Genomic DNA, 27,944 nt, shown 5'->3' on the forward strand with positions numbered 1-27,944 from the left:
ATTTTAAAATAAAAATAAAAATGGTTCAGGTATGTTTGCTGACTGGGGTGTGACTAAATCAAAATAGGGAATTTAGAAGACTTTAGTTATTCCAAAACCAATTTGAAAACTAAGTCATTTATGATGGCAGCTTAGTGGTATAGTATCGGTGATAGCAAGGGTCAAAAGAGCATTAAACCTTTAAAATATTCAAAATGAAAGCAATTTGTTCCACTTATGGTGACCGAAAAATTTTAGATTGACGTTATTGTGATAGTTGTGTGACGATAGAAAGGCCTGGTGATAATTGAGGTCATCAAATACCAATCTGTCTAAAAATGTCAAATGTCAAAATGAAAACATTGAAAACAACTTGTGGTGACAGGGAAATTTCAGAACTCAAAATATTTCAAAACCAATGCAAAAATTTAGTTATTTGTGCTTGCAGCGTAGTGATGGAGAAGGTGATAAAGAAGGTCATGACCCGTGATACTGGGGCAGATGTGGCAAAGCTTTGTGTTGCTAGTTTTGAGGTGGTTCTCTCTGTTGTCAGAACTGTTAGGACAGCTCAGAGCCGAGACCTACATAGCCATGTCTCCGGGAGTCAGTGAAGCTGCAGAAAACACCAGTCTACCTGAAGACGTCACTGTTCAGGACAATCAGAAGAATGAGGTAGGTAGACCTAACATAAGTCCTTATGTTATTAATCCCTTATTTATCACTTTTAGTTTTCAGGTCGGAACCTGGAATATGATCCCGTCCTCCTTTTAAATATATGGTTCAGGGGGGTGTGACTTGTAGTTTTCTCAAAAGTTCATGGGTACTTTGGGCTTTTGTATATGGATGCCTCAACTGAAAGATGTGATTCAAATGGTATAATGGAATGAGGTGCCCTATGTAGGTTTGTACTACTGACTAAGAACAGCTGTTTCATTAGCCAAGGCCATTTTATTAAAGCCCAATGATCAAAGACAGCTGGGACCATTTTTAAATCACCAATAACTCGCACTACTTCTGAGTGGATACCATCGATCAATAGAGATCGATGGTGGATACTCATGCAGATGTTGATTAACATTCAACATACTGGTTAAATATAAACATATGTTAACATAAATATACTGGTTAATCATATCACAAGATTCCTTAGACAATCAAACAAAAAAATACTTGGCCCTGATAGGTAGTTGTCTAAGATATGTAAATTATTAATTTAAAATAGATTATTTGATGCCATTCAGTGTACAAAACCCTACTTTATGAATAAACATATTTGATTTGATTTGATTAATAAAGTTGCTGAAGGACATAACATTTTGTTACAAGGTTGGTTTTTCCGACTAAAAATAACCTTTGTAAGTACTTGGAGCCTAGATGTTCTAACTAGTCAAACAATTTAAAAAACTACAAATTTTTAAAACAAAGAAAATTTCTAATCCCATAGTACACTAGATATTTACATAAAAATCACACTGGTGTTTGAAAAATATTTTGAGATGGTAAAGAACTTTACAGCGGCTGTTTGAAATTAACGAAATTAACATTGCTCTTATTGCTGGCAAATCATAGATGGCCGTTAGCTTCCATGGACTTGGAGAACAATTCAAAACTACAAAGCGTATTTCTAATACCACAGTATACTAAATATTTAAATTATAATCACTCTGGTGTTTGAAAAAAATATTTTTGGACAATAAATAAATAGCTCTCTAGCCGCTGTTTGAAATTTTTCAAGATGGCCCCTAGCCTCCAAGGACTCCAACAACTTGCAACCTCCAAGGACTAACAATCCTTTTAAAGATTTTATATGGTTGAAAACCATTATTGTTAAAACGGTGTCTGTAATACTGCCAGTACTGGTACGGAGATAAAGCTCCATGATGGTGACTCTATATTTATGAAACATCCGTCTATGCAAAAAAATTCAATTGTCATCCACTTCTAGCAATACTGGTGACTATAACACTAGGTTTAAAATTAACTTACCACAACATAGATTGGAATTTTTCAAAAAGAAAACTTATTGTTCTGGTCTAAATTTTTTGCAACACCTGCCGGCTCATATGAAGATAGAAGACAATCTATATATTAATTTGAAACTGTTTTTCTTTGTCACAGCTAATTTGAGTGAACGGCTAGGCGTAGAAACTCGGTAGAGGTGTCTAAAGAAAGGGCTTGGTCTGTAGATTAGCCATCAAAAGAGAAACGTGTTAAATTCCCTTGGGGCTCTGCCCCAGTGGCCTTTAAATTCCCATCCCATGTTATTCTTATGGGGGGAAAACGGGTTTTTGTCACAGCTAATTTCAGAGAACGGCTGGGCGTAGAAACTTGGTAGGGGTCTCTAAAGAAAGGTCTTGGTCTGTAGATGAGCCATCAAAAGAGAAGCGAGGGAAATTCCCTTGGGGCTCTGTCCCAGAGGCCTTTAAAGTCCCCTCAGCAGATTTGTTTACATTATGACCATATGTATAATTTTACACTACTTTTTAATGAAACAGCTGTTAATATTTAAATTGTGATTTACTGAATTAGCCAAAATGAAGTATTTGCAAAGGTTTTTTCAAATTTTCAAATTGATTTTCTTCTGCATCGTGTCATGTGTTGCAATATAATGTTGTAATGTTATAATGTGCATTCCAAATCATTGGAAAATCCCAATATCACCGTAACTCTTAAAATTATTTCTTATGGAGTTAACTTATGTCTATTGTATGGGTTGGTTTCTGCCTTTTTTACCACTTATTGGAGATTGTACGTAGGCATGTTGCACGTAGATGATATTCTTTGGCGTATTGTATCTGTAGATGATACTTGGGTTGGTGTAATTATTACAATGGAAAAAAGCGAGAAATCCTGGACAATTTGATATAGGCCTACTAAAAATAAAACTGAATTAGAAGAAATAGAAATAATGTTTTTTTTCTTAATTTATAATCGTTATTATAGAGAACCCAATGCGGCTACGAGTAGGAAACATTTGTAGAAAACTCTAAAAAACAAGATCAGCTTTTGAAAAAAGATAAGATATTTACAAACAATTTTGATTATATTTAACTGTTGTGTACATCGTGAGTATTTCCATAATCTTTGAGTCGACTTTTATAAAGTCATCGGAAATTATGACCGTTATTCGTTTTAAAATAACGCCTGTAATGCTTCGCAATTGCTCGAATTCGAGCAACAGGTACACTAGTCTATATATTAATTTGAAACTGTTTTTCTTTGTCATAGCTAAATTGAGAGAACGGCTGGGCGTAGAAACTCGGTAGAGGTGTCTAAAGAAAGGTCTTGGTCTGTAGATGAGCCATCAAAAGAGAAACGTGGTAAATTCCCTTGGGGCTCTGCCCCAGTGGCCTTTAAATTCCCATCCCATGTTATTCTTATGGAGGAAAAACAGGTTTTTGTCACAGCTAATTTCAGAGAACGGCTGGGCGTAGAACCTTGGTAGGGGTCTCTAAAGAAAGGTCTTAGTCTGTAGATGAGCCATCAAAAGAGGAACGAGGTAAATTCCTTTGGGGCTCTGCCCCAGACGCCTTTAAATTTGCCTCTTCAGATTTGTTTACATTACGACCATATGCATACATTTACACTTCTTTTTAATGAAACAGCTGTTAATATTTAAATTGTGATTTACTAAATTTGTCTAAATGAAGTATTTGCAATGGGGTTTGCTGATTTTAAAATCGATTTTCTTCTGAATCGTGCTATGTTTTGCAATATAATGTTCTTTTACCAAATCAGTGAAAAATCCTAATATCACAGTAACTCTTAAAATTATTTCTTTTGGAGTTAACTTATATCTATTGTATGGGTTGGTTTCTGCCTTTCCACTTCTTGGAGATTGCACGTAGACGATATTCTTTGGCGTATTGCATCTGTAGTAGACGATACTTGGTTGGTGTCATTTTTAAAATTACAATGGAAAAAAGCCAGAAATTATGGACAATTTGATATACTAAAAATAAAACTGAATTAACACTGTGCTACATTTCTTGAGCATTAATTGAATGAACCGATTTGAAAACAATAGAAACAGGAAAGTCATAGAACACAACCAAGTACAGTAGAAGAAATAGAAATAATGGTTTTTTTATATTTATAGCTTAATCGTTACTATAGACAACCTAATGCGGCTATGAGTGGGAAGCATTTGTAGAAAACACAAAAAACAAGGTCAGCTTTTGAAAAAAGATAAGATATTTACAAAAAATTTTAATTATATCTAACTGTTGTGTACATCTTGGGTATTTCCATAATCTTTGAGTTGACTCTTATAAAGTCATCAGAAATTATTTTAAAATAACGCCATTAATGCTTTGCAATTGCTCGAATTCGAGCAACAGGTACACTAGTTTGAATAAATTTAAAAGAATACTAAAAGACTTTTTAATCAAATTTCCATTTTATTCCATAGAAGAATTTCTAAAAAATAAAAATTAGTAGTTACATAATTTGAATTCCATAGCAAAATTAGGGAAACAATTTAAATTTTCACCATGATTAGTAATACATTTATTTTTATCTTTTATTTTCATCCAAGCCAAGAAAATGGATTTAATTTTTTTTTTTATTAACAGCTCATGTTATTGTGATTGAATCAACGTTGACTTATATTTTTGTTTAAATATTCAGTTAGAAATGCTTCACTTTTTAAAGATTAATTACTTTTTAAAGAACTAAAAATTTTTTTCCCTACAGTAAATCTTAGTACTGTAATATACTTTATCAACGTAATCAACGTTAACTTAACTTATATTTTTGTTTTAATATTCATTTAGAAATGCTTCACTTTTTAAATATTAATCACTTTTTAAGGAACAATCAATTTTTTCCCCCTACAGTAAATCTTGGTAATATACTTTAAGCACTTTGTAATATGTAGTTATATGTATTTATAGCCTATTTGACTCTATTCAATACATGTTATTTTATGTATAGTGAATAATGAATGATTTGATTTGATTGATTTGATGGTCACATTTAAAAGTGTTAGCATGTATTATCTTGTTTTTTTTTCAAATTTTTTTATGAAAGCTAAAGGTCAGGATCATGAACTTTAGGAACAAAATTCATCATTTGTTTCTGAGATAATGATTCATGTTCAGATAACAATACGCAGTTTCTTCAAATAATTGTTTCTTGTTAGAAAGTAGGGTTTAATTAATTTCCAGATATCAATTTGAACATTTTCAATTACCGTACGGTAATTCTAATCTAATTCAACTGAAAGAAGGTACAAGCTGTTCTTTATTTTAGTTGTAAATTTTAACTACTCTGATTATATTAGCCAATATGAACAAGATGATTTACATTCAGACATTTACCTTGATACCTTGAATTCCTTGATATCAAATTTTGTATAATCTCCTTGATGTTAAAAGTACCTCTTTAAGGAGGTGTTAAATATTCAACCCCAAAGTCAATTTTTAACAGTTTTTGATCAATTGGCTATTGACCATTGACTATTGGATACTGAAGTAGACATCCCATCTATATGGAACAGTTGTCGCCAATTTGTTATTATCAAAGAACATAGTTATGTATGTGAGCTAGCCACAGAATGTGTTTAGGTCTAAAATTACTTAGGAATCTATCCGACAAAAGATGATTGCATTTTTAGATTCATCGTGAAAAAAACTGCTACAAATAACATTTTCTCAGTGTAGACATACGGAATAATTGCCTTCAATTTTCTACCTCGTATATTGTTGCTGACCAAGTTGATGGACCATAACAGTTGCTTATAGCTGACCATAAGTCATTCCATTAGTTTGACTTTGTTAAAAAGTCTGTGTATTCGACAAAAATGAGTGATTTGGATCAGCACAATCTATCGGAGGCTCACATCAACTACGACAATTTTGATTGAAAAACTGGTGACAACTTTAACATGGGGATGGAAAATGGAATGTCTAGTTGTATTAATAGTTAAAGGTAATACCTCTCTAACTCAAATTTTCCTGTTATCGAGCCTCTAATAACTCCAAGTTTACTTTTATAAGAAGAAGTTCGCACAATGTACCTCAAACTTGAAGTTTTGCCATACGGTGAAAGTTGGCTGTGTTTTGATTCCTGTCTAGTCTAGATATGAAAATCTCCCTTCATTTGTTTGTTTGTGCAGTTACCGGTATTGAGATTATTTTCATCATTTTATTTTTTAAATTTTCTCTTTGTAGTATAATTGTATTGTAGGATTTAGAGTAGCCTATGGAATCTAATTAATTTTTAACTTTGTCTATACAATATGCTTGCAAAACATTGGACTTACTTTTAATCTTGATTACGCTAAAAAGTACAATAAATACCGCACTGCTTATTCACAAATAATTCTTGTTTAATATTTATTCACAGTATTTTAAACGGATCGGCAACTCTTCATTAATTTTCATTGTATTGTGGTTTTTTAGTATTTATAGAATGAATATACAGTACCTACAGTAGCCTATTTTTGTTGTTAACTTGCAAAATAAGTAGTTTTATTTTGCTTCTATAGTTACCCTTTAGTATGCATAAATAGCTTGAGTTTGATTTATAAGGGACGTGACGTAACATAATTTTTTAAATCCAATACGTCGGTATCTCGATTTTTGTTATAACACCTTCATAACACCAATCTCGCTTACTTGAAAAACTCAATAACTCAAACAATTATGATAACCCCTTCAGATTTGAAATATGGTGGTTTTATTGTAGTGAGATTACCTATGTTACTATGAAGAGGTGTTATTGTTTGCCCACAATAACAACTGGTATCTAGCCTATTAGTTATATTGAATGACCAATTTTAAAGGTACAAACATTTTAGAATCATTCAGGGGGAAATAACATGAATAAGTAAGAGATACAATAACAAACTTGTTATGAGTTGTCAAAAAACATTAATGATGTATAACTAACTTATTTACCGTACCTTCAATTCTAAAAACATGTTTTCAACCCACAAACTTGAAAAAGAAATGGACATTGATGAACTGTAAATTTCGCAATATTAACACTTTTAATAAAGAAATAATTTAAACATAAAAAGACTTTAGTAACTTAAAGAATTAATGGATAGTAAATTTCAGTTAAACTATCTACGTCATAAGATAATGTTTGCTCGCTGGGTTTTCCGAATAAAGCTTGATATATATCAACAGTTTCCTGTAGCTTATCAGCACGATGATAGTAAAAATAAAAAATATCACATTTACAACAAATAGTATCACAGCTACAAAGAAATTATACCCCATATCGAGGCTTGGTGGAACGTCCGCATCTTCCGGTTCCTGAATTTCAGCGTTTTCTCCTTCAGGGTAATCGTCATCAATTGTTCTTTTATACACCTGTTGGAATTCTTTCCACTTTCTATCCAAAGGGTCTTCAGCAATGTAATTTACTATGGCAGATATACTTCTTTTGAACATGTCTGGAATGTCATCAACTAAATCGTTTGCTGTTGACTTTTTGTGTCTGGTGTTTAATGATTCTCCACTTATGTAAGTAGGTTTACGGTGACTGTATCTCCCTTGATAGTTATGGACCCTATTTCTCGATTCTGGAATCTCTGTGGTACTTGTGGTAGGTATGTCTGCAGGATCTCTATAATCATATATGGCTGAGGACTCATCTTCACCACTATACCCAGCGTGATAATTTATCCGATAGTTCAAACTTGACAACCACAGAGATTCTGGGCAATGATTGTCGTAGACACAAACTTGATTCGTTAACAAAGGAGTGTTCAGGAAAGAAAGTACTGAAGCAATTATGAAGTATAATAAAATAATTACAATTAAAACAATAGCGTAAAGACAATTGCCTCTGTTTTCATCATAAGCTGCTAGAAACATCACTACTCCGGCGATAAGAAGTAGAGCAATAAAAATTCCAATTACAATGTAGTTTACTGGAAAGCCACCTCCAGTATGGATGTCAAAGAAGTTGGATATGGTTATCAAAGCTGCTAAAATGATGAATAAAGCTGCAAGCACAGCCACACCTATCTGCAGGGTGAGAAGGCCAAGACAAGAATATAGAAGCATTTTGACACTATTGAACAATCACATTATTAAATTTAAAATCACTTCATTATTAGATAGTACACACAAAATTTACATGTTTGTTTTGAAACAGGAATTGTTTATTTGGTAGCTTACATGTGATAAGATTATTGGTTTTTTCAACTCAAGGAACATATGACAATTAGGTTTCAACTAGATTAGAGGTTAAGTGTTCAAAAATATATATTAAATACCCCCACCGCAGCAAACCTGCAGACTTAGCGATAAAATATCTCATTTATTCCCTATTTAAATAGAATTAGTTTAACGAGTACTTAGGTTTGCTGCAACAGGGAGGGTAAAAGAGTGTTTTTTAAAATGTAAAATGTTAATAGGAACTGTAGTTTAGTAAGAAATGGATGTATTTTCCAAATTTGGTCAAAAAATGTTCATAAACAAGCAAACTAAGGTACAAAAGTTCACTTATTCTCCATAAGAATAACATGGGAATTTTAAAATTGAGTGAAAATTTAAAAACATACGTTTTCATGTCCCCTCTGGCCTTTTACTTCGTATATACAGTACTGGATTTGTAGTTTATTATTATGTGTTTTAATATTTTTTGGGACTGGGGCAACATGTTACACACATTTATTTGGTTTTAAATAGGTTCTAGGTATTTTTTTCGTATTTTTAAAGTCTCAAAATCACGACCATGACGTGTCCCTAGGGTACATTTTCCAACTTTCACGCTGTTTTTAGACTAATTATTCATGCCGAAATATATAAAGCCATATTTTTATGTCATCAATAGTTATTAAACTTACAAAAAAGGAGCATATTATAATTTTATTGTCATTGCAAACTGACTACCATGACAAAATAAGTCTGTCCCTCGATTTGGCGTCACGACCATTTGGGAAAAATTTTCAACTCTGGAGCACGACAGTGGCAAGCCTGGCGTCGATGGAGTCAGTTGGTTTTAGAGACTAGTTTGGGGTGTATGTCAGGATTGTAGTGCCAGTCGTTTCGAGTTGAAAGGAGGAATTACAAGATTAATAAAGGGAAAGATTTTGTTTTTTGTAATTTTGGTGTGTCTATGACCGTAGTTAGTCATTCGATGAAGTAAACATGGTGTTAATTTTTGTTTATAAGATATTTCAATAGGTAGATTAACCTAGAAGTCCGCTTTGTATCCTCGAACATGAGGTGCAGGGCTACTGCCAGAACAGAGCCAAATATCACATAATTTCACGACCAAAGTTTCACGACCATCGCGGGTTTTTTCACGACCAATCCAGCCTTATGGATTATACTGTGGTTGGTCGTGACAATAACTTAAATATCATTGTAAATTGAACAGTTTAGTTCAATTGAAACACATATTTTTATTATAACTAACAGTATAATTGAAGGATTGTTTAGAAAGATGTAGATTATTCCAGACAATTCACGACCGTACCGCTTGTCCCTGACCATCACGTTTATGATTTCTATCATAAAAATTTCAAAAATTAAAATATCATCATATTTCAATGTTTTCTACACAAAAGAAGCACACCTCTATACAAACATAACGATTTTTCGGGTCTCAGGTAAGTTTTTTCGGAGTTATACAAACTTAAAAAGATTTTATTGGCTTTTTTAAATTTTTTTGAGTTTTTTTTTTCTAGAAAGACCAAATATACCAAAAGCTTAGTGACCTTTTTATTGTATAATGGCCATAAAAGTAAATTAATTTTTAGCAAAACATAGTTATAAAAATAATATTAACTATTTTTAATATTCATTTTAAAGTCCGTTATGGTCGTGACAGGATTTTGTGTAAAGATGCTCTTTAAAAAAAAACTGCCAAAGATATTGCGTTACCATGGACAATTTATGAAACTTCAAATGTTAATGAAATAAAAAAAATAATAAAAGTTTTGAAAAAAGGGAAACAAAAATTGCAAAGTGCTTTTCCTGAAAACGTACGTTTTTAAATTTTCACTCAATTACAACTTTTTTGAGTTTTCTTTGTAACCATTAGGCGCATAATAACGCTTCAATATACTAAATTATTTCTTTTTTAAGCTCTACAAAATGGTTTGAAAGAAGTTGTGAAATTTTCTGTTTTAGGGTCAAAAATTTGATAAACCTATTTTTACCCCATAAAACCCCCCATAAACCCCCATTCCCATAGTCCGATCATGTTAGTTCGCAAACTCGTTAGAATAAATGTAGGTTTACACGTTTGTACCAAATTTCATCAAAATCGGATCATTTTTGCACGAGTTGTCGTGCTAACGGACACACATATATACATACATATGAACTTGAACGGATGGTGTTTTTGGCCTCTAGGGACCTCAAAACGAAGAAGTAAATAGGTCCCGGGTCCAGGTCTTACCATGAGTACTACTGTAAAAGCTTATTCCCTATATGGGAAATACGCTAAAACATGAAATTAAAATGGATGAAGATGTGTTTTTTGTTTGTTGATATTTCTGATATTTCATACTATAATATCATGGACGTTACTATTAATTAACCTCCAGGTATGTGTTAAGACGTCAAGTAATTAAAATTTTGAGGATTATAGATATTCAGATTCCACCCCTGTCACAACAAACCTGCAGACAAAGCATATTTTTGTAAATTTATTGAATACTAGTTGCTCTGCCCGTGCTTCGCTACGGGGTGAGAATGCAGAAAAGAAAAAATCGGTTTTACTGCAAGATACTATAATACTATGAGAAACAGTTACAACACACTTACCAGGAAACATGTAGGCAAAAGCTCAATCCTGCTTATTTATTATTTAAATTAAGATCTCTTAATGTATTACAGTAGGCCTACTATCATTTTATATAGTGTATAGCATTTAAAATATATGCAAAAGTATAATTCATTGACCACATGGCACCAAAAAACAATTCTCCTTGTAAACAAATTCAATTAAATAGCAGAACAGCATTTCTGACAACAGCTGTAGTTTAATAACAATGTTTGTTTCCCATGTTAATCTTATGGAGAAATACGAAACTTTAAAGGGCCCCCAGGCCTCACTCTCTAATTATTTCCCTGAAAAGAAAGTTTCCTGCACAACTTCACGTTACGCTCTTTCCAATGACACCAAAAACATGTCAATCGGTTCAGTAGTTTCGGAGGAGTAATTGTCACAGTTGAACATCTTCTCATGTCAAAAGATATGCATCCTTTAGACACTGCAGTTAACAGGAAAACTTAAGCATATATAAACATTTACGAATATCCAAGGATTTTAGTTACACCTTACAACGTGTTTTTTTTAACAGAGCCAACAAGACAGACGAGGATCGGTGGTGGACCCTAACTGTCGAGCCGACCGTCCCCAAGCCATCACATTTGCTGACGTCACGTCTGCTGCGTTCAAAATGAAGAATGGCGTTGTCAACACACCTTGTCTGGTAAGGGTTACATACTTAAAATTTCTTAAAATATTTACATTGTAATAGATGAGTGAACGAAGTGAACGAATCTATGTATCGTGTATAGCGGAGTCGGAGAAAAGTTGTCCGCTTGTCCGTGTGTGAGTGTGTTCGCACCTAAAACTCAAGAACCGTTGCACTTATGGTGTTCAAATTTTGCACAAATAGTTATGACACCAGTGCAAAGACACCATTAAAATTCTAGACGATTCCGCTCAGTAGTAATTATAAAATACTTAAAAAACATTTTTAAATTTGTCCCATAAGAATAACATTAGGAGCTACCTTCTTCTTCTTTTTATTTGTTTACGTTTTGCGACCAACAATTTTGTTGTCTACTTAAGACAGAGAGAACGACTTTTACTCTAAGGCCCCTATTACACGAGGTAGCCTGGCGACGTCGCCAGCGGCAGTAGCTGGCGACGCACTGGCCACCAAACCTATAACCAGTTGAGTAGCCAGTTGAGTAGCCAGAATTTTACCGCCGTGGCACCGTTGTTGTGAGTGCTTGTCTTGCACTTGTACTTGTTATGAGTGGTGTTTACAGTGAATAATGAGTGATTATAAGTATCTTCTCCTTCTGTTACTTCTGAAGAAAAGGAGGCAAAGGAAGATAAAAATGTACGTTCATCCAATGCTTAGTGCAAGAGAATCAAAAGGGTTATATTACAACCTTTTTGATGAGCTCTGTGCGGACAATAAAAAATTTTTCAATTATTTTCGTATGTCACAATCCAGTTTCTTCGAGTCATAAAGGATGATATAGACATTTTATCAACTGAAGTGAACAATTCGAACACACTCACAACACAACAGAACACAACACAACAGTGTGCAAGTACCCCCGTGATATGAACTAACCGAGTGGCGACGTGATACTGGCGACCTAGTGTAATAAGCTCCATATGCTACAACGCAGCGTCGCCAATATGGGTAGCCAGTGGCTACCACAGTGGCGACGGGGCTCGGTAGCCAGTCGGTCGCCAAAGTGTGGCTGCGTCGCTGGCTACCCTCGTGTAATAACATCCATAAGAATCAATGCCCCATGACAAGCTGAGCAGCCAGTTTGGTCGCTGGCGACGTCGCCAGGCTACCTCGTGTAATAGGGGCCTAAGCTCTTTCATTCATGGAGTAAACAGTTTGGCGTCAATGAATATATATCATTATAATTTCACAGCTTTCAGAATAATGTTATTTAAGCTAATTAAATTTCACAACTTTTAGAATAATAAATTGAACTTAACAATATTAGTCGGCAGTTATATACCGTTTGTGTTCAGTATTAAAATTCACCTTTAAATTAAAAGTATATAGGTATGTATGTATTTAGAACAAAGCAGTTTTTTACATTATTCAATTTAATGTTGGTATTGAATATTAAATATTCAAAGTTGTTGGTATATTTTTATACTAAAACTAGCTGTAACCCGCGGGCTTTGCCCCGTTTAACTTCTTAATTTTCAAGATGATCTCGTTCGCATGTCTCAATCACGTCCTGGTTGAAGTTCGTTCGCTACGCTCACTCACATTTAGGTTGGAGCTCGCTCGCTACGCTCACTCACCTTTAGGTTGGAGCTCGTTCGCTGCGCTCACTTGCCTTCAGGTTAGCTCGTTCGCTACGCTCACTTGCCTTCAGGTTAGCTCGTTCGCTACGCTCACTCACCTTTTGGTTGCAAATTAGCTGTTGTCATAAATGTAAAAGAAATAATAGTGCTGCACCCTGTTGGTAATCCTTGTAACTTTAATGCTATTGAACATCATAGAACAGAACCAACTTGTTTAATTGAAACAGCTGTTAAGATTCATTAATTCCATTTCTCATAAGGTTAACATGGGAAACTCCAGAGCCACTGGGGCGGAGCCTATTGGACGGATCACGAAATTGATGGTGTATATAAACCTATTCCATGAAATTCTACACGTATGTACCAAGTTTCGTGGCAATCGGTTCAGCGGTGTCTGAGTTTATCACTGCCAAACAAACAAATATATATATATATATATATATACAAACATCCTCTTTTATACTTATAGATGCTATGCGAAGGGGGGGGGGGGAACAGGTCCCCGACGTAGAGAGTGGTAAAGGAAGCGGAAAGGTGAGCAGTGAAAAGAAAGGAGTACGGAAACCCTTTATGACTGTTAAATTAACGTATCTGTAATACTTAAATGCTATGGAAAGATAGGGAAACAGGTCTACGATGTAGGAAGTAGTGAAGGAAATAGTAAAGGAAGTAGTCAATGCGAGCGCTGCGGAGTGTGGGGGGCCTTTATGACAGTTAGAATAATGTATCTGCAATTCTAAAAATGCTATGGGAAGGGAGAGAAACAGGTCCACGACGTAGGAAGTGGTGAAGGAAGTACTCAATGTGAGCAGTCCAGTGTGGGAAGCCTTTGTGACAATTAGAATAATGTATCTGCAATTCTAAAAATGCTATGGGAAGGGAGGGAAACAGGTCCACGACACTTAGGAAGTGGTGAAAGAAGTAGTCAAGGCGAGCAGTCCGGAGTGTGGGAACCCTTTGTGGCAGTTAGATTAATGTATCTGCCATTATAAAATGCTATAGGAAGGGAGGGAAACAGGTCCACGACGTAGGAAGCGGTAAAGGAAGTAGTCAAGGCGAGCACTGTCATGTTAGCGTCGACATAAATCCGACCATTCACAAAGGGTGTGAAACCCTTTGTGGCAGTTAGATTAATATACCTTCAATACTAATATGATATAAGAAGGGAAGGAAACAGGTCCACGACGTAGGAAGTGGTAATGGAAGTAGTCGAGGTGAGCATTCTGGAGTGTAGAAACCCGTTGTGACAGTTAGATTAGTGTAACTGCAATTCTAAAATGCTATGGGAAGGAAGGGAAACAGGTCCATGACGTAGGAAGTGGTAATGGAAGTAGTCGAGGTGAGCATTCTGGAGTGTAGAAACCCTTTGTGACAGTAAGATTAATGTAACTACAATTCTAAAATGCTATAGGAAGGGAGGGAAACAGGTCCACGACGTAGGAAGTGGTAATGGAAGTAGACGAGGCGAGCAGTCCGGAGTGTAGAAACCCTTTGCGACAGTTAGATTAATATACCTGCAATACTAAAATGCTATAGGAAGGGAGGTAAACAGGTCCACGACGTAGGAAGTGGTAATGGCAGTAGTCGAGGCGAGCATTCTGGATTGTAGAAACCCTTTGTGACAGGTTGATTAGTGTAACTGCAATTCTAAAATGCTATGGGAAGGGAGGGAAACAGGTCCAGGACGTAGGAAGTGGTAATGGAAGTAGTCAAGGCGAGCATTCTGGAGTGTAAAAACCCTTTGTGACAGTTAGATTAATGTAACTGCAATTCTAAAATGCTATGGGAAGGGAGGGAAACAGGTCCACGACGTAGGAAGCGGTGAAGGATGTAGTCAAGGTGAGCAGTCCGGAGTGTGGAAACCCTTTGTGAAAGTTAAATTAATCTATTTGAAATTTTAAAATGGTATAGGACGGGAGGGAAACAGGTCCACGACGTAGGAAGTGGTGAAGGATATAGTCAAGGTGAACAGTCCGGAGTGTGGGAACCCTTTGTGAAAGTTAAATTAATCTATTTGAAACTCTAAAATGCTATAGGAAGGGAGGGAAACAGGTCTACGGCGTAGGAAGTGGTGTAGGAAGTAGTTGAGGCGAGCATTCCGGAGTGTAGAAACCCCCACTGTTGTGATAATTAGAATAATGTACAGTATCTGCAATTCTAAAAATGCTATGGGAAGGGAGGGAAACAGGTCCACGACGTAGGAAGTGTTGAAGGGAGTAGTCGAGGCGAGGAGTCCGGAATGTGGGAACCCTTTGTGAGAGTTAGATTAATGTATCTGCAATAATAAAATGCTATGAGAAGAGAGGGAAACAGGAAATACATTACGTATATTACCAATGACTTTGGTTAATTAATGGACGAGAAGTTAGGATTGTTGTTGACTGAGATTTGGTTTTTTTAAGAGGTTGGCAGCCTCTTGTAACCTTGCATTTGCCCGTCCACATAGACTAAGCGCCCGTGCGTGAATCGTTTACAGCAAAGCAAGTGGTGAGCCGGTACAGGACAAAGGTGAACTGTACTGATAAAATTTAGTGGCAGTGACCAGGATCCGAACCCACGACATCGCTGCCTTGGGCCCGTTTCCGCGTGACGGTACCGACTGAGCCACTGACTCACCGTTATTTGCCCCGACTCATGGGTTGATTTGCCCGTACAAATAACATTATTGTGTTCACCAGTGACAGCGGTAAGTAGGCTAGGTGTGGGTGGACTCTTTCATTATTGCGCTCATGTTCACTCATCCCATTACGCGCAGAATAAGCGTACTACTAGTAAAAATGAGAATTACAACTATTTATTATTTTTAGCTGCACTACCTATAGTATATTTTAGTAAAATATAATTTTTACTATAGGATATGTCACCCTCCATTCTTGGTTTCATCAAGCACCCTCTTCAAGCCCAGTTCCTCGCTCTAAATTGAGCCATAAAGCACCTTTGGGAGGTGACAGCATAAACCAATCAATAAAAAATATGTTTTTTTAATTTTATAATCTGTTCTACAAATATGTTGAACAATAAGTAAATGCCATGCAATACAACAAAGTAACTTTTGAACATTAAAAATAGCTGCTAAGCACTGTCAACAATAAATTCTTCGATAAACCACTTCAGAAAAATCTGAAGGGCAGGTCCAGAATTGATCCGTGTTGTTTAGTAAGTTCAACGCTATATGATTTTGATGACATTCTAATTTCGAAAATATATCTTTCACTTAAGGTCATGATTTTGACCTTAACTGTTTAGTAGGGGTCTTAAGGTCTTGATGTAGCTTTCTATTGGTGACATACCAAGGTGCATTAGTTATCTTTCTTAGCATTGTCGATTGGTATCGTTGTATATTTTAAAAAAATGTGTCCTCCTCTTTTATACAAAGTGTGAGAAGAAGCAAAACAAGTGTTGTAGGCAACCCCCACTAAACTCTAAGGCTGGTAACTTTGATCCCACTCGCTAAGCAACATATAAGTAAGCTTAATATAATGTATTGAACATGTACGGGATTCGAACCTGCGCATATAAGAAGCTCTCAGTGTTGGACTCGTTAGAGCAACGCCTTAGCCAAGTGAGCCGGACTTATTACTTTCAGAGCAAAGCCGGAATGTATATATTTTTTTACATCAGTTAACTAAGTCTGATTCATAAATAAAAAGTTTCCAAGCAATACTAGACAGCAAATTGTTTGTAATAGTTGAATTAATTTACCTTACATTGTATTTTACTGAATTAGTTTTGGTTATAGTTTGGTGTGATGAAGTTGTAGTGAATAAAATCAATAGTCAATGATAAATACAACTAAACTTACCTCACATGATTTAATTGTTTAATATGTTTATTGTCATATGTTATTAGTAAATACTCAGCTTTGTTTATATTCCATTAATGCAATTCCTTGTTCATAGTTCATTTTTAAGATAAATAAAACCCATTATTCTGTTTGTAATTAATCTGAGATTTTACTTTCATTACAGAAGTGAATGTTTAAAAGTGATTATTCACAGGCGGGTAGTAGTTATCCGTTACTTTACCATATTATCGTGTAATTTACAATGTGTATCAAAATTCCTTTATAGTGTTTTCTGTTGTTTAGATAACTTTTGTATTGTATTAAAATTTTAAATTTAATGCCGCCAGTAAGACAAAGAACTGTGAGGGGCTGGAGGGAACTAAGAACGTGACCGCTTGCATCAAACCTCCCAATGGAACATTTGACGAATACAGAGTGGCAGTACCACCGTGGTGATACATCCAACCTTTATACAAATGAACATTAAATGTTTTCATTGTGGTGGCTTACATTTAAGCAAGAAAAAGCTGGCCGAGACAGTTAAATTTTTACTCTTTGTTGCCGTAAATGAAAGGTTCATTAGAGGAACCATTCAATGAAAGGTTCATTTCCCTTATTTGCGTAATTCACCATACTCTCAGGAACTTATTGGAAACTCCCAATCTAAAAACAGGACTGTGAGACTAAAATCGAGAAATTATTTGGATAATACGAGGCATGTTTTTTAAGTAAGTACCGTTTTTAAATTTCTTCGTTCCAGCACTTTGATTGGCATTTTCGAAATTTGCGCTGTGTATTGGCATCTATTGGTAAGACCTAGCCGGAAATTCGAGAAAAATCGGCCGTGTTTACATCCGGTTTTGAGCATTCAAAATGGTGTCGCCAATTGAGACTGCCGCCGACTGTGAAGTGCACGCGGTAATTAGATTTTTAAGTGCTAAGGGTGTGAAAGCCATTGAAAATCATCTTCATAAATCTTCATAAATTTGTATTTATATTTCAGAGATCACACATGTCTGATATTACTGGAATGGAAATTTTTCTTAAAAAGGATTTCATGCAAACAACTGGTAGGTGAGTATGAGTCTTTGGTGTTCTGATTTACATTTGAGTCCGTGGGAAAGATTTAAAACAAATTTTTTAATGCCCAAGATTGTTGTACAGTATATGGTTTAATATTTGACATTTTTTTTCTTTTATAATAATGAGGTTGCAATGGGATTATTAAAAAACACATATTTATTAGATAATGTGGCCTTTCTCTCTTTCTGTCAAAAATATTGTAAACAAAATGAAGAGGTAAAGTCCTTCATAATCGCCATGAAAACTTTTGTCTTTAAACTAAGCAATTGCAAATAATTAAAATACCGGTAAACATTTTAAATAAAAAAATTATTAATACAATTTCCTTGAGAATAATATTTAAACTTGATAAAGTATAAAAGGATTTTGAAAGACATTCACAAGGGGTTTTGTGGTTCTTTATTACCAATTCCATTATCTAAACTTTTGGTAAGGCAATAGTCCAAACACTGGTTTGATTCCTGTCTGACCACAGAGAAGTAAGGTACAGAGGAAAGTTGTTTAGGCGACTACCCACATTTATGATGTTGTGATTTGCACTTTCAGCTATAGTATGTTGTGCCGGAAAATACTTGTGACGAGCAAGGAAGAGCCCAAGCGGCAAGCACTGTGGGGAAATTCCTATGTCACAGAGCTCAGGGTCTTCCTCCCTCCACGGTTAGGGTTGTAGTACATGATGACAAGAATGTAGGTGTTGGACTTTTCCCTAGACACCAGTGAATAGTGCTGTTCACCACTTAGTGTATTATTGAATGTTTCCTCTGTACCTTACTTCTCCGTAGTATAACATATCTTTTTGCATTCTCTCATTAATTGATAGCCTTATGAGAAATGGAATCTGGGTCCAGAATCGATCCTGGTCTAGATCAAATCAGCAACCTTCATATTTTAATTTTATCCCTATACCACTTGAATGCCCCAACATAACAATGACTTTTGGATACTGAGTAGACATTCCATTTACATAAACCAGCTATAACCATAGATAAAACATACCCCCTTAGTAAATTTTAATTTGTTATCCTTATGGGTCAGCTGAAGACAAAACTATTGTTAGTTCTGTCCAGTGCACTGTAGAGGTCATATTTTGTTTACAATTTGTTTCTTGTTATTTTAGTCATATTAAACCTTGTTTAACCAAATAAAACATTCCAATCTAATTATAAACAATAACTCATCCCCTAATTATTTAACCGAACAGTAAAGCACAAATCATTAAATTTACCCTAGAATAATAGAAACAAAATTTTGTCGACCACTGTAACCAACATGAACTAGTTCACGAAAAAGGAAAAACGAGCTTCAAAATTTACAATGGGATGAGAAGCCTTCTTGTGTTAGTTAGTTTATGCTGTAGCTGTAACCTATTTCTTCATTTGAAGGACATAGTTGAATGAGCCAATCACAGAGCGTACTGCAGTCTAAAATCATATTTTCCACAATATACCCCAAAACATAAGTCTGTGTTGGTACTATGTCCAGTTTCAAGGAGCGAGGGGCCTGCTATGCTCTGATGATGCTCTCTGACACGCAGAAGCAGCGAGGAGTTATATCTGCGTCTCTGGGTAACCACGCGCAGGCTCTGTGTTACCACGGTCAGAGACTGGGTGTGCCTGTCACTGTGGTCATGCCTGTCGTAGCTCCCATCATGAAAGTAACTTTCTACACACTATAATGTATTTAAGTTACCTTTAAATTCTTAATGTTAATTATTGCGTCTTCATGACAAGTACCTACCAAAACTAAACTCTTGTCATAATTATTCAACCAAAAAAGGAAATCTGCCTACCAATACCAATAGACACGATTTATCGATTTATAAGAAAATCCCATCCTTTAATGGCATTAACTATTAATAGCTTACCTAAAATATAGTTTATTTTATTTATAAAAAAACCATTTAAAATCATTACCTCTTCAACAGACCTTTATATAAATTGATAATATTTTTCCAACTTCTTGAAATTTGATCCACTGATGATAATTCCCTCTATTAAATATATTCTTATGTTAAAAATATAATTATTGTTTTAGTCTAAATAAAGTTTTATTGTATTCTATTGTAGTTGACTCCATTCTGTACATTTAATATGAGCTCTTGAAAATTAAGTTTTCATCATTACTCTCCCGAAAACAGCCATTTTTATCTCTCTAAATCGTCCGCAAAATCATCGTTTTTGGGTGGCTTCAAATAGGGAACAGAAAAAACATATGGTAATTTTTTTGATTCACTAACTACAAATTTTGTTTATGGCACATTAGAAAACAATGTAATCATTGATGATGACTTTGTATAACCACAAATATGTGGTCTAAATTTGTCACGATTAGATGGTTATTTTCTACAGTATGATGAAAATAGTTCTTAATCACAAGGAGAACTAGTGTTTGTTTGGTACTTAATTGTAAAACGCATTTTCCTACCAAAAAGAGCTACTTTTTCTCATATTGATGAAAACTACTATATTTGGATTGATTGTTTTTGTTTTATGGAGCATTAGCATTGTAAAAAGATAGAAATTTCTCGCAACAATAAGTGTTCTATCACTATAGAGCTGCATGCAGTTATTTATCAAAGAAAATCCAGTGTTGTATCTATGTTTCCTTAAATTATTATTTGTTTAGACGATTTTTAAGTCAGATGAGTCATTGTAATATACAGTATGTCAGGTAGTTTATTTAAATTATCGAGTAGGTAACAATAATATGTGTTGTGTTGTGTTGCTTAGATCCAAGCTTGCAAGAAGTATGGGGCTACAGTGATAGTAGCTGGAAATGACATGAAGGAGGCCAAACACCTTGCTATGGTCAAGGGAAGGGAATTGGGACTCACTTACATCAATGGGTAACTTGCAATTAATTATATAAGAAACCAATGACAATTACAAACAAAAGTCACATTATGTGTTATTTTTGTATTTACAATTTTTGTTACAACAGCGTACCTTTTCTGTTGCTGTTTCCTCTGATGATCACAACAAACCCTTGTTTATGAATACAATGTTGCAATAGTATACTACGTTACTAGTCCTGAAAATAAGTGTTTACTGGACGAGTGTGGTCGTTTCCGTGTGAGACGAAGTCGAGTACGGGATAACCATACGAGTCCGGTAAACACATTTTGGACAAGTGACATACGATAATTTAAGCCATACTACTAAAAATATGTTCAAATCCTTATATATTACTAGAATTGCTACCAACTAAAGGACTAACAATCACTAGTCATAATCTCTAAGAGAGGTTATGTTTTTGTTTATCACCACTCAACGCCAAATACTGTACAATCAGCTGGTTGGTATCCGGTAAAACTCATTACAGTACCGTAGTACGTAATGAAACCCTGTTTGATTAAGAAGCTGGCGGCAAACAGCTGTTTTCTGGACTAAATCCTTGCGTGGGAAGTTCATAAAAATATTGTAGTCTGGCGTAAAATATGTAAACGTAAAGTGAATGATAAAATCAACAGGACCATAATTTGTGCCCTCGTAAAGTCCCTGATGTTTAGAAATTTTCTGTTTCTAACTAAAAGGTGAATTAGTATTTTAATATAAAACTTATTGGCTGACACTTCAAAATGGCATTGTCATGATAAGTGATGATGGTGATGATTTCAGATATGATCATCCACATATCATCGCAGGCCAGGGTACACTTGGGCTGGAGATTGTAGAGCAAGTGTCGGACATTGATGCTGTAGTAGTACCTGTGGGAGGGGGAGGACTGATAGCTGGTGTGGCATTGGCTGTCAAAAGTCTTCATCCTAATGTTAAAATTATTGTAAGTTCAACACAATTAACTTTCTTTTTTTGATGTTTGTACAATGTTTTGTTTTGTTTTTTACTACCAAAGTTAGTACTTTAGAAAACTTTAAGTCATGCTTGTAAAAGAAAAATAGCTCACTTAACTACCTCATACAACTCTAAAACACAATATAAAATCATGATCTTCCGTTTTGGATCTTCCAAGATCTGGGTGTTGACAATTTTCCATTTTAAATTTACCATACCATTCAGAAGCCATAGGCCTATTTCAAACACTAGCCGTCCTGAAAAGATTAGGACCCACAAAACGCTTTAACCTTTGACTTTTGTAATACTACTACATAAATGTTGACTACCCTAAAGTCAAAATGCCAATCTATAAAAAGCATGAAGCTACAGAAATAAATCAAATAATCTTTGGCCACAAGTTAAAGTTGAATATAGTGTACTCCATCTTCTCATATCTTTCTACAGCAATTTTTCTCTACAATCTGCCATTTACTCTCTTCCTCATATACTTGCAGGTACACCTTCTTCTAAAGTTCCTAGTAAAAAAATTGTCTTTTAAGTAAATTTTCATGATAGTTCATTTACAAGCTAGAGTACCACCAAATGTTGAATGTTTACAGGGTGTAGAGTCTGACAGGTGTCCAAGTTTTTCAAGAGCTATGCAATGTGGCCAGCCTACCCCAGTCAAGATCCACTCTACTCTAGCTGATGGTCTGGCGGTACCTCTGGTTGGATACAATGCCTACCACACAGCAAGGCCTCTTATCGACAAAATGGTGATCTTGATATTTTTCATGTTATTGATATATTTTTGGCTTTGTTTTAGTCAGCCATCACTGATTGAATTATAATAGCCCAGCCAATTAGAAAAAAAAGGCTGTGCTCCCCAAAAATTTGTCCAAAGCCGGAAAGTGTTTTAGTACCTTAATGATCATAAGTAAGAGTCGTTTGAGTTTGCGATAGATTCTGGCTTGTCCTTAAGTATCGGCAGTAAAAATACCGTATGTTTGTACTCTTCCCGTGTTTTGCTTATAGCTCCTATGTGACCCATTGTAAATAAAAAATATTTTATCATGTTTTTAAGGACATTAAATTATGTATCGGTTGGTGTTATTGTAAGGTTATCAGAATCGGCTAAGCCTTAACCGCAATATATTTTCAATGTTGGGTTATTTTTTACCAACATGGTCAAAAATTTGGTTGTCAAGTGGAACCCATCCCTTATCAAATCTCAGATCCTTTATGAACCTTGACATTTTCTTGTAGGTGGTGGTCAAAGAGGACTGGATCGCCATAGCCATTCTGCGACTGGTAGAGATGGAGAAGTGTGTGGTAGAAGGAGCGGGGGCTGTGGGACTGGCGGCCATCTTGGCAGGGCATCTCTCAGAGTTTCACGGGAAGAGGTAAATGCTGATAATTTCAAACTGAATCAACCTCAGTAGTAATTGAGATAATTATTGATGGCCAATATCACTTTGATGCCAATCATAAACCAAAACTGAGGGATTTTGATGGGTTAGATTGATGTCCCACTGATTGATAAACACTGAGGACTAATGTTTCGTAAATTTTTAAGATTTTGTGGTTGAGATTTTGGAAGTAAATTCTAATTTGCTCTCTATTGTAGAATAAAATAAAACAGTTTTGTTCATGTTTTTTTCTATTTAAATTTGTATGTACATTATTTGTATATTTTGAAGGTTATTATTATTGTATTCTATCACACATAATTGAATTAAAAAATGTAAGTGTTATATGAGTTTGGTTTCTATATTCAGTGGTGGTTGTGTAACTTTTTACAGTTAGTGTTAAGAACCACATTATTAGCAAATTTCCCTTTTAGAGGATAAGAATAACTAATATCGTAAGATCTCGTGGCAAGATCTAGAACCTGGGACCCATTTACATTTTTGTTTTGGGGTCCCCAGAAGCCAAAAACACCATCCGACCAAACTCATATATATATATATATACTAGCAGAGCACCCGTCCTTCGTACGGGGTTGGTATATAAGTATAAAATGCTTATTGCAGTTATACTCAAGCTTTGCGTTTTCAATGGGGGGAGGACACAGTTTGATAAAATTTGGTTCATACGGTTTGATATAGTATAACACATCTACCGTTGCCATAATGTTCTACCACTGCACCTAAACAATAAAAAAAATTTATCAAACATTCACACAATATCACAAATTATTCATTAAATTAAAAACTCAAACCTAACTGTAAACAATCTTACTTTGACAGTTCTCATTGTGTATGACAGCTTTTTGTTGCTGCTTAGTTCAAATTAGCTGTTGTCATATAGGCAAAAACTAAATAATAATAGTGCTGCAACCTGTTGGGAAACCTTATAACTTTTTAATACTATTACATATTATAGAACCAACTTGTAAAGTTGAAACAGCTGACTAAATTCTTTAATTCCCTTCAAATATGAATACTCATAAGGTTAACATGGGGAACTACATAGCCTCTGGGGCGGAGCCCAAAAGGATTTTTGAGATAAAAATACGCTTTAATGTTAATCGGGAATATGAGCTATCATCATGCCAAAGTTCAGCCCAATCCGTCCAGTAGTTTATGCATGATTGAGCAACACACACACAAACACACACAAACTCACAAACTTTCAGATTTATAATATTAGTAAGATAAATACATGAATTGTAATGGATAGGAATTTATAAATGTCTGTTAACTGATAACTTGAGTAAAAATCATGCAATTTTAATCCCAGCATTGGCCTTCCTGCTGGTATTCTACCAACAGTGTTATAATTTAATTTACTACAAAAATTCAATTTTATTTTTACTATTCAAGTGTGACATATGTGTGTGTGACTGTTCCCACAGAGTGGTGCTGATCCTATGTGGAGGCAACATAGACACCACTATCCTGGGCCGGTGTCTGGACCGTGGTCTGACAGCAGACGGCCGTCTACTCAAGTTCTCCGTGGTGGCCAGTGATCGGCCAGGAGGCATTGCAGAGTTGTGTCGACTGCTAGCTGACACTGGAGTGTCCATTAAAGATATCCTGCACGAGCGAGCCTGGATTACTTACGATGTGTTCAGTGTCAAGGTGAGATTCGGTGAAGCTACATAGAATGCTGGTCTACTGACCTTTATAAATTACTGGTTAGCAAAGTGATACCGTCACTAACCTAATTAGCTACCTACTTAAAGTAATTTTAGGTAAACTTCATCAGATAAAATTGAGATACCAACACGGCAAGATACATATTTTAAAGCTAATGTGAGGGGTTAAATGAATTGATTTGAAACGATTTTTAAGGATTCAGAAGTTAGCTGCCACACAGGGCCTTCGTATGGTTTGTTGGCGCCTGGGGCAGGATGTTGTCAGGCCCCATCAAACACACAATGAGCTATGCTCGTGGCAATGTTGTGCATCTGTCTAATACATCGTCATCGTCCTCCACGATCCCGGTAAATTCTGAATATGACCATCAGTGTCCTCTGCAATTGAGACAAAATTGAGATTATCTCTGTCGGTCATGTGGCATCAATCATCAATATGGTTCTTCCCGATTGCAACAAAATCGAGACTATCTCCTGCGGTCGTATAGTCATTATCATCGTCTTCCATGAACGCAGCAAAATCATAAATACCTCCTACGGTAACAAAAATATTTAATCATTCACCAAATCGGCCAGCAGCCAAACCTTGACCACCCCCCATGATCCCAGAAACACGATCATCGTCTTCCACAGAAAAAAGTATTGTTATTGATCGCAGACACGTTTTGCAATAGCCAAAACTTTGCAATCATATAATCTCGGCTTGAGTTTGATTTTCTTACTTGGTGTTTGATCCCTCAAGCTTGTGGGCAGCGTGAGAGATGATCAGGACTTTCCGCGGTCGCAGAAGACGATGATGATTGATATCTACAGAGCCGCGAGGGATGATCAGAAAATTGACACGATTACAGAAGACATTGATGATGATCTCCACACGACTCCGCAACATGATTAACATTTTACCGCAATCTTGGGAGACGATTACGATGTCTTCACGACTGTGATGTCTACAGGACCGCGGGAGATACAATAATACACGACCGTGAGGGATGATATGAATTATGCCGCGATCGTGCAAGACGATGATAATGTCCACATGACCGCGAGAAAAGATCATAATTTTGCCTCATTCGCAGAAGACGATGATCTCCAATTGTCCGCGGGAGAAGATGACCATTTTTCCACAATCGTGATAGGCGATTACTATGTCCAAACGACCGCGGGGGATGATATAGGGATGATATAATGATGTCTCCATGGCCACGAGGGGTGATCAGAATTTTATCGCGATCATGCGAGACGATGATAGTGTCCACACAATCGCGGGAAAAGGGCAGAATTTTGCCTCATTTGCGTAAGACGATGATTATCTCCACAAAACGTGGGAGATGATTGCCATTTTGACACAATCGCGGGAGGGGATTACTATGTCCACACGACCTCAGGGAACAATATAATGATGTCTGCAAGGCCGCGAGGGATGATCAGAATTTTATCGCGATCGCACAAGACGATGAAAATCTCCTCACGACCGCGGGAAATGTTCATATTTTGCCTCGATCATGGAAGATGATAATTATGTCTGCACGATCGAGCTCGGGTGACCGCGGAGATTGGTGAGAATTTAGCTGCAATAGCGGGAGACGAAATATTACGATGTCTACACGGCTGCGAGGGATTATCATAAATTTACCGCGATCGCATGCAAATACTTACTTACTTACTCTTACTCCCATGGCCATTGATCGGTGGTATTTGGCTTCGCCAACTAACTGCCTCCATTTCTTCCGATCTTCAGCATCTTCCTCCATGATTCTTATCTTCCTCATATCTTTGGACACTTCATCTTTCCACCTCATTTTGGGACGCCCAGGAGGTCTTCTTCCAACATGGATCTCTTTCAGTGAAGTGTAAACATAACTGTAAGTGGTTGTATTTGCATGCAAATACAACCACCAATTTTTTTATTTTCAAAATTTTTAGCGCCCCTGAAAAAGCTAATTGCCTCACGCCCTAAGGACGTGCCTACCGGGCCTATTCGGTAAATCAGCTCTGGCACCCCCAAAGCCACTGCTACTGAGGCGCCGGGGTGACCACCTTGCTGCCACAAGCTAGATGAATAAGGTTTATCTCTACGTCGCTGTACGCGATTCACTAACTTGTAATATCACGGAAAAATGGAATTCAGAAATGACAAATCTGAAGTATTTAATACAACACAAAATGAGATTTGGTTCTCTTAACAAATCCAAACAACAAACTAAACATGGAGAATGCAGATACAAAACCTAAAATGACAACACATTTACTTTGAAAGGAAACATTAAAAAAATTATGTTGGATTTTTACAATGGCGACATAACAAAGTGCATGTTTTGAAGCTATGATAACTGAAGGATGAGTGTTGGATGGATGAAATTATAGCTTACTACTTAATTTTATCAGCCTCAAACTGGCGACCTCCTAGTTCGTAGGCAAGATCTATAACCACCCAGATATTTTATGTTTTGTTTTATTTTCCGAAGAAAAATAATAAACCTGGTGTTATAAAAAATTGAACTTCTGAAAGTTGAATTTCATGAACACCTCCAAGAAGGTTAACCTTGAATATTTTGGCCAACTTTCCTCATACCAGTGTACTTTGTTACATTAATAATTCATATATATTGTACGGTATTCAATCTATTGCTGTGCATTATTAAATATCTTGCTACAACTATTCTTTACAAATACACCCTTTTCCACTTACCTACAAAATTTCAGTCCCTCCCCTTACATTACATTATGTTTACAGGTAAAAATTGTATGTGAATCTCGTGATCTTGAGCATACAAAACATTTAATGAAGGTGCTTAAGGAGCGGTATAGATCAGTCAATTTTGGTGACTTTTTAGAAAGTTTAGACACTCCAAGAAACGGATCACCAGAGCTGGATGGCCAGACATCTCCTCCCAACAGCATAGAGCCTCAGGAAATAAATGTGTAAATTGAGAGGGTGGCAATGAGTTAACAAGTTTAGTTTTAATGTGTGTCTGTTGATGTGATTTTATTAAAAAGTGATGTTTTATTTTACTGGTAGTTTATTGTTCCTAATTTCTTTCCACAAGGGTCCTATAGTCCTCGCCACCCTAAGTTGAGGCAGCCAAAGGCCGCACTAGATATACGCCGTGCGGCCTTGGGCTGCCTCAACTTAGGGTGGCGAGGACTATAGTGCTGATTGTAATAACTGAAAGCACTAATTTGGTCTCTATGCTGCTTGATTGTTTAGTACTACGTGAGTTAATAAAACGAA

The 27,944-nt window shown here is 35.8% G+C and overlaps 1 protein-coding gene across 1 annotated transcript; it reads left to right on the forward strand.

Moving 5' to 3' along the window:
• The first annotated feature begins 510 nt into the window (after positions 1-510).
• Positions 511-27,724, forward strand: LOC129003996 (L-threonine ammonia-lyase-like). Its single transcript, XM_054432364.1, has 10 exons — positions 511-651; positions 11,255-11,386; positions 17,760-17,830; positions 19,322-19,493; positions 20,569-20,684; positions 21,457-21,619; positions 22,233-22,388; positions 22,879-23,015; positions 24,470-24,695; positions 27,447-27,724. Exons 1-10 carry the CDS (start codon positions 571-573, stop codon positions 27,636-27,638), a joined length of 1,446 nt encoding a protein of 481 aa, XP_054288339.1. The 5' UTR covers positions 511-570; the 3' UTR covers positions 27,639-27,724.
• The last annotated feature ends 220 nt before the right edge of the window (positions 27,725-27,944 follow it).

This window comes from Macrosteles quadrilineatus, unplaced genomic scaffold (assembly GCF_028750875.1).
Source record: "Macrosteles quadrilineatus isolate MER2022 unplaced genomic scaffold, UCM_ALF_1.0 Scaffold_9__3_contigs__length_116548681, whole genome shotgun sequence".
Taxonomy (NCBI): domain Eukaryota; kingdom Metazoa; phylum Arthropoda; class Insecta; order Hemiptera; family Cicadellidae; genus Macrosteles; species Macrosteles quadrilineatus.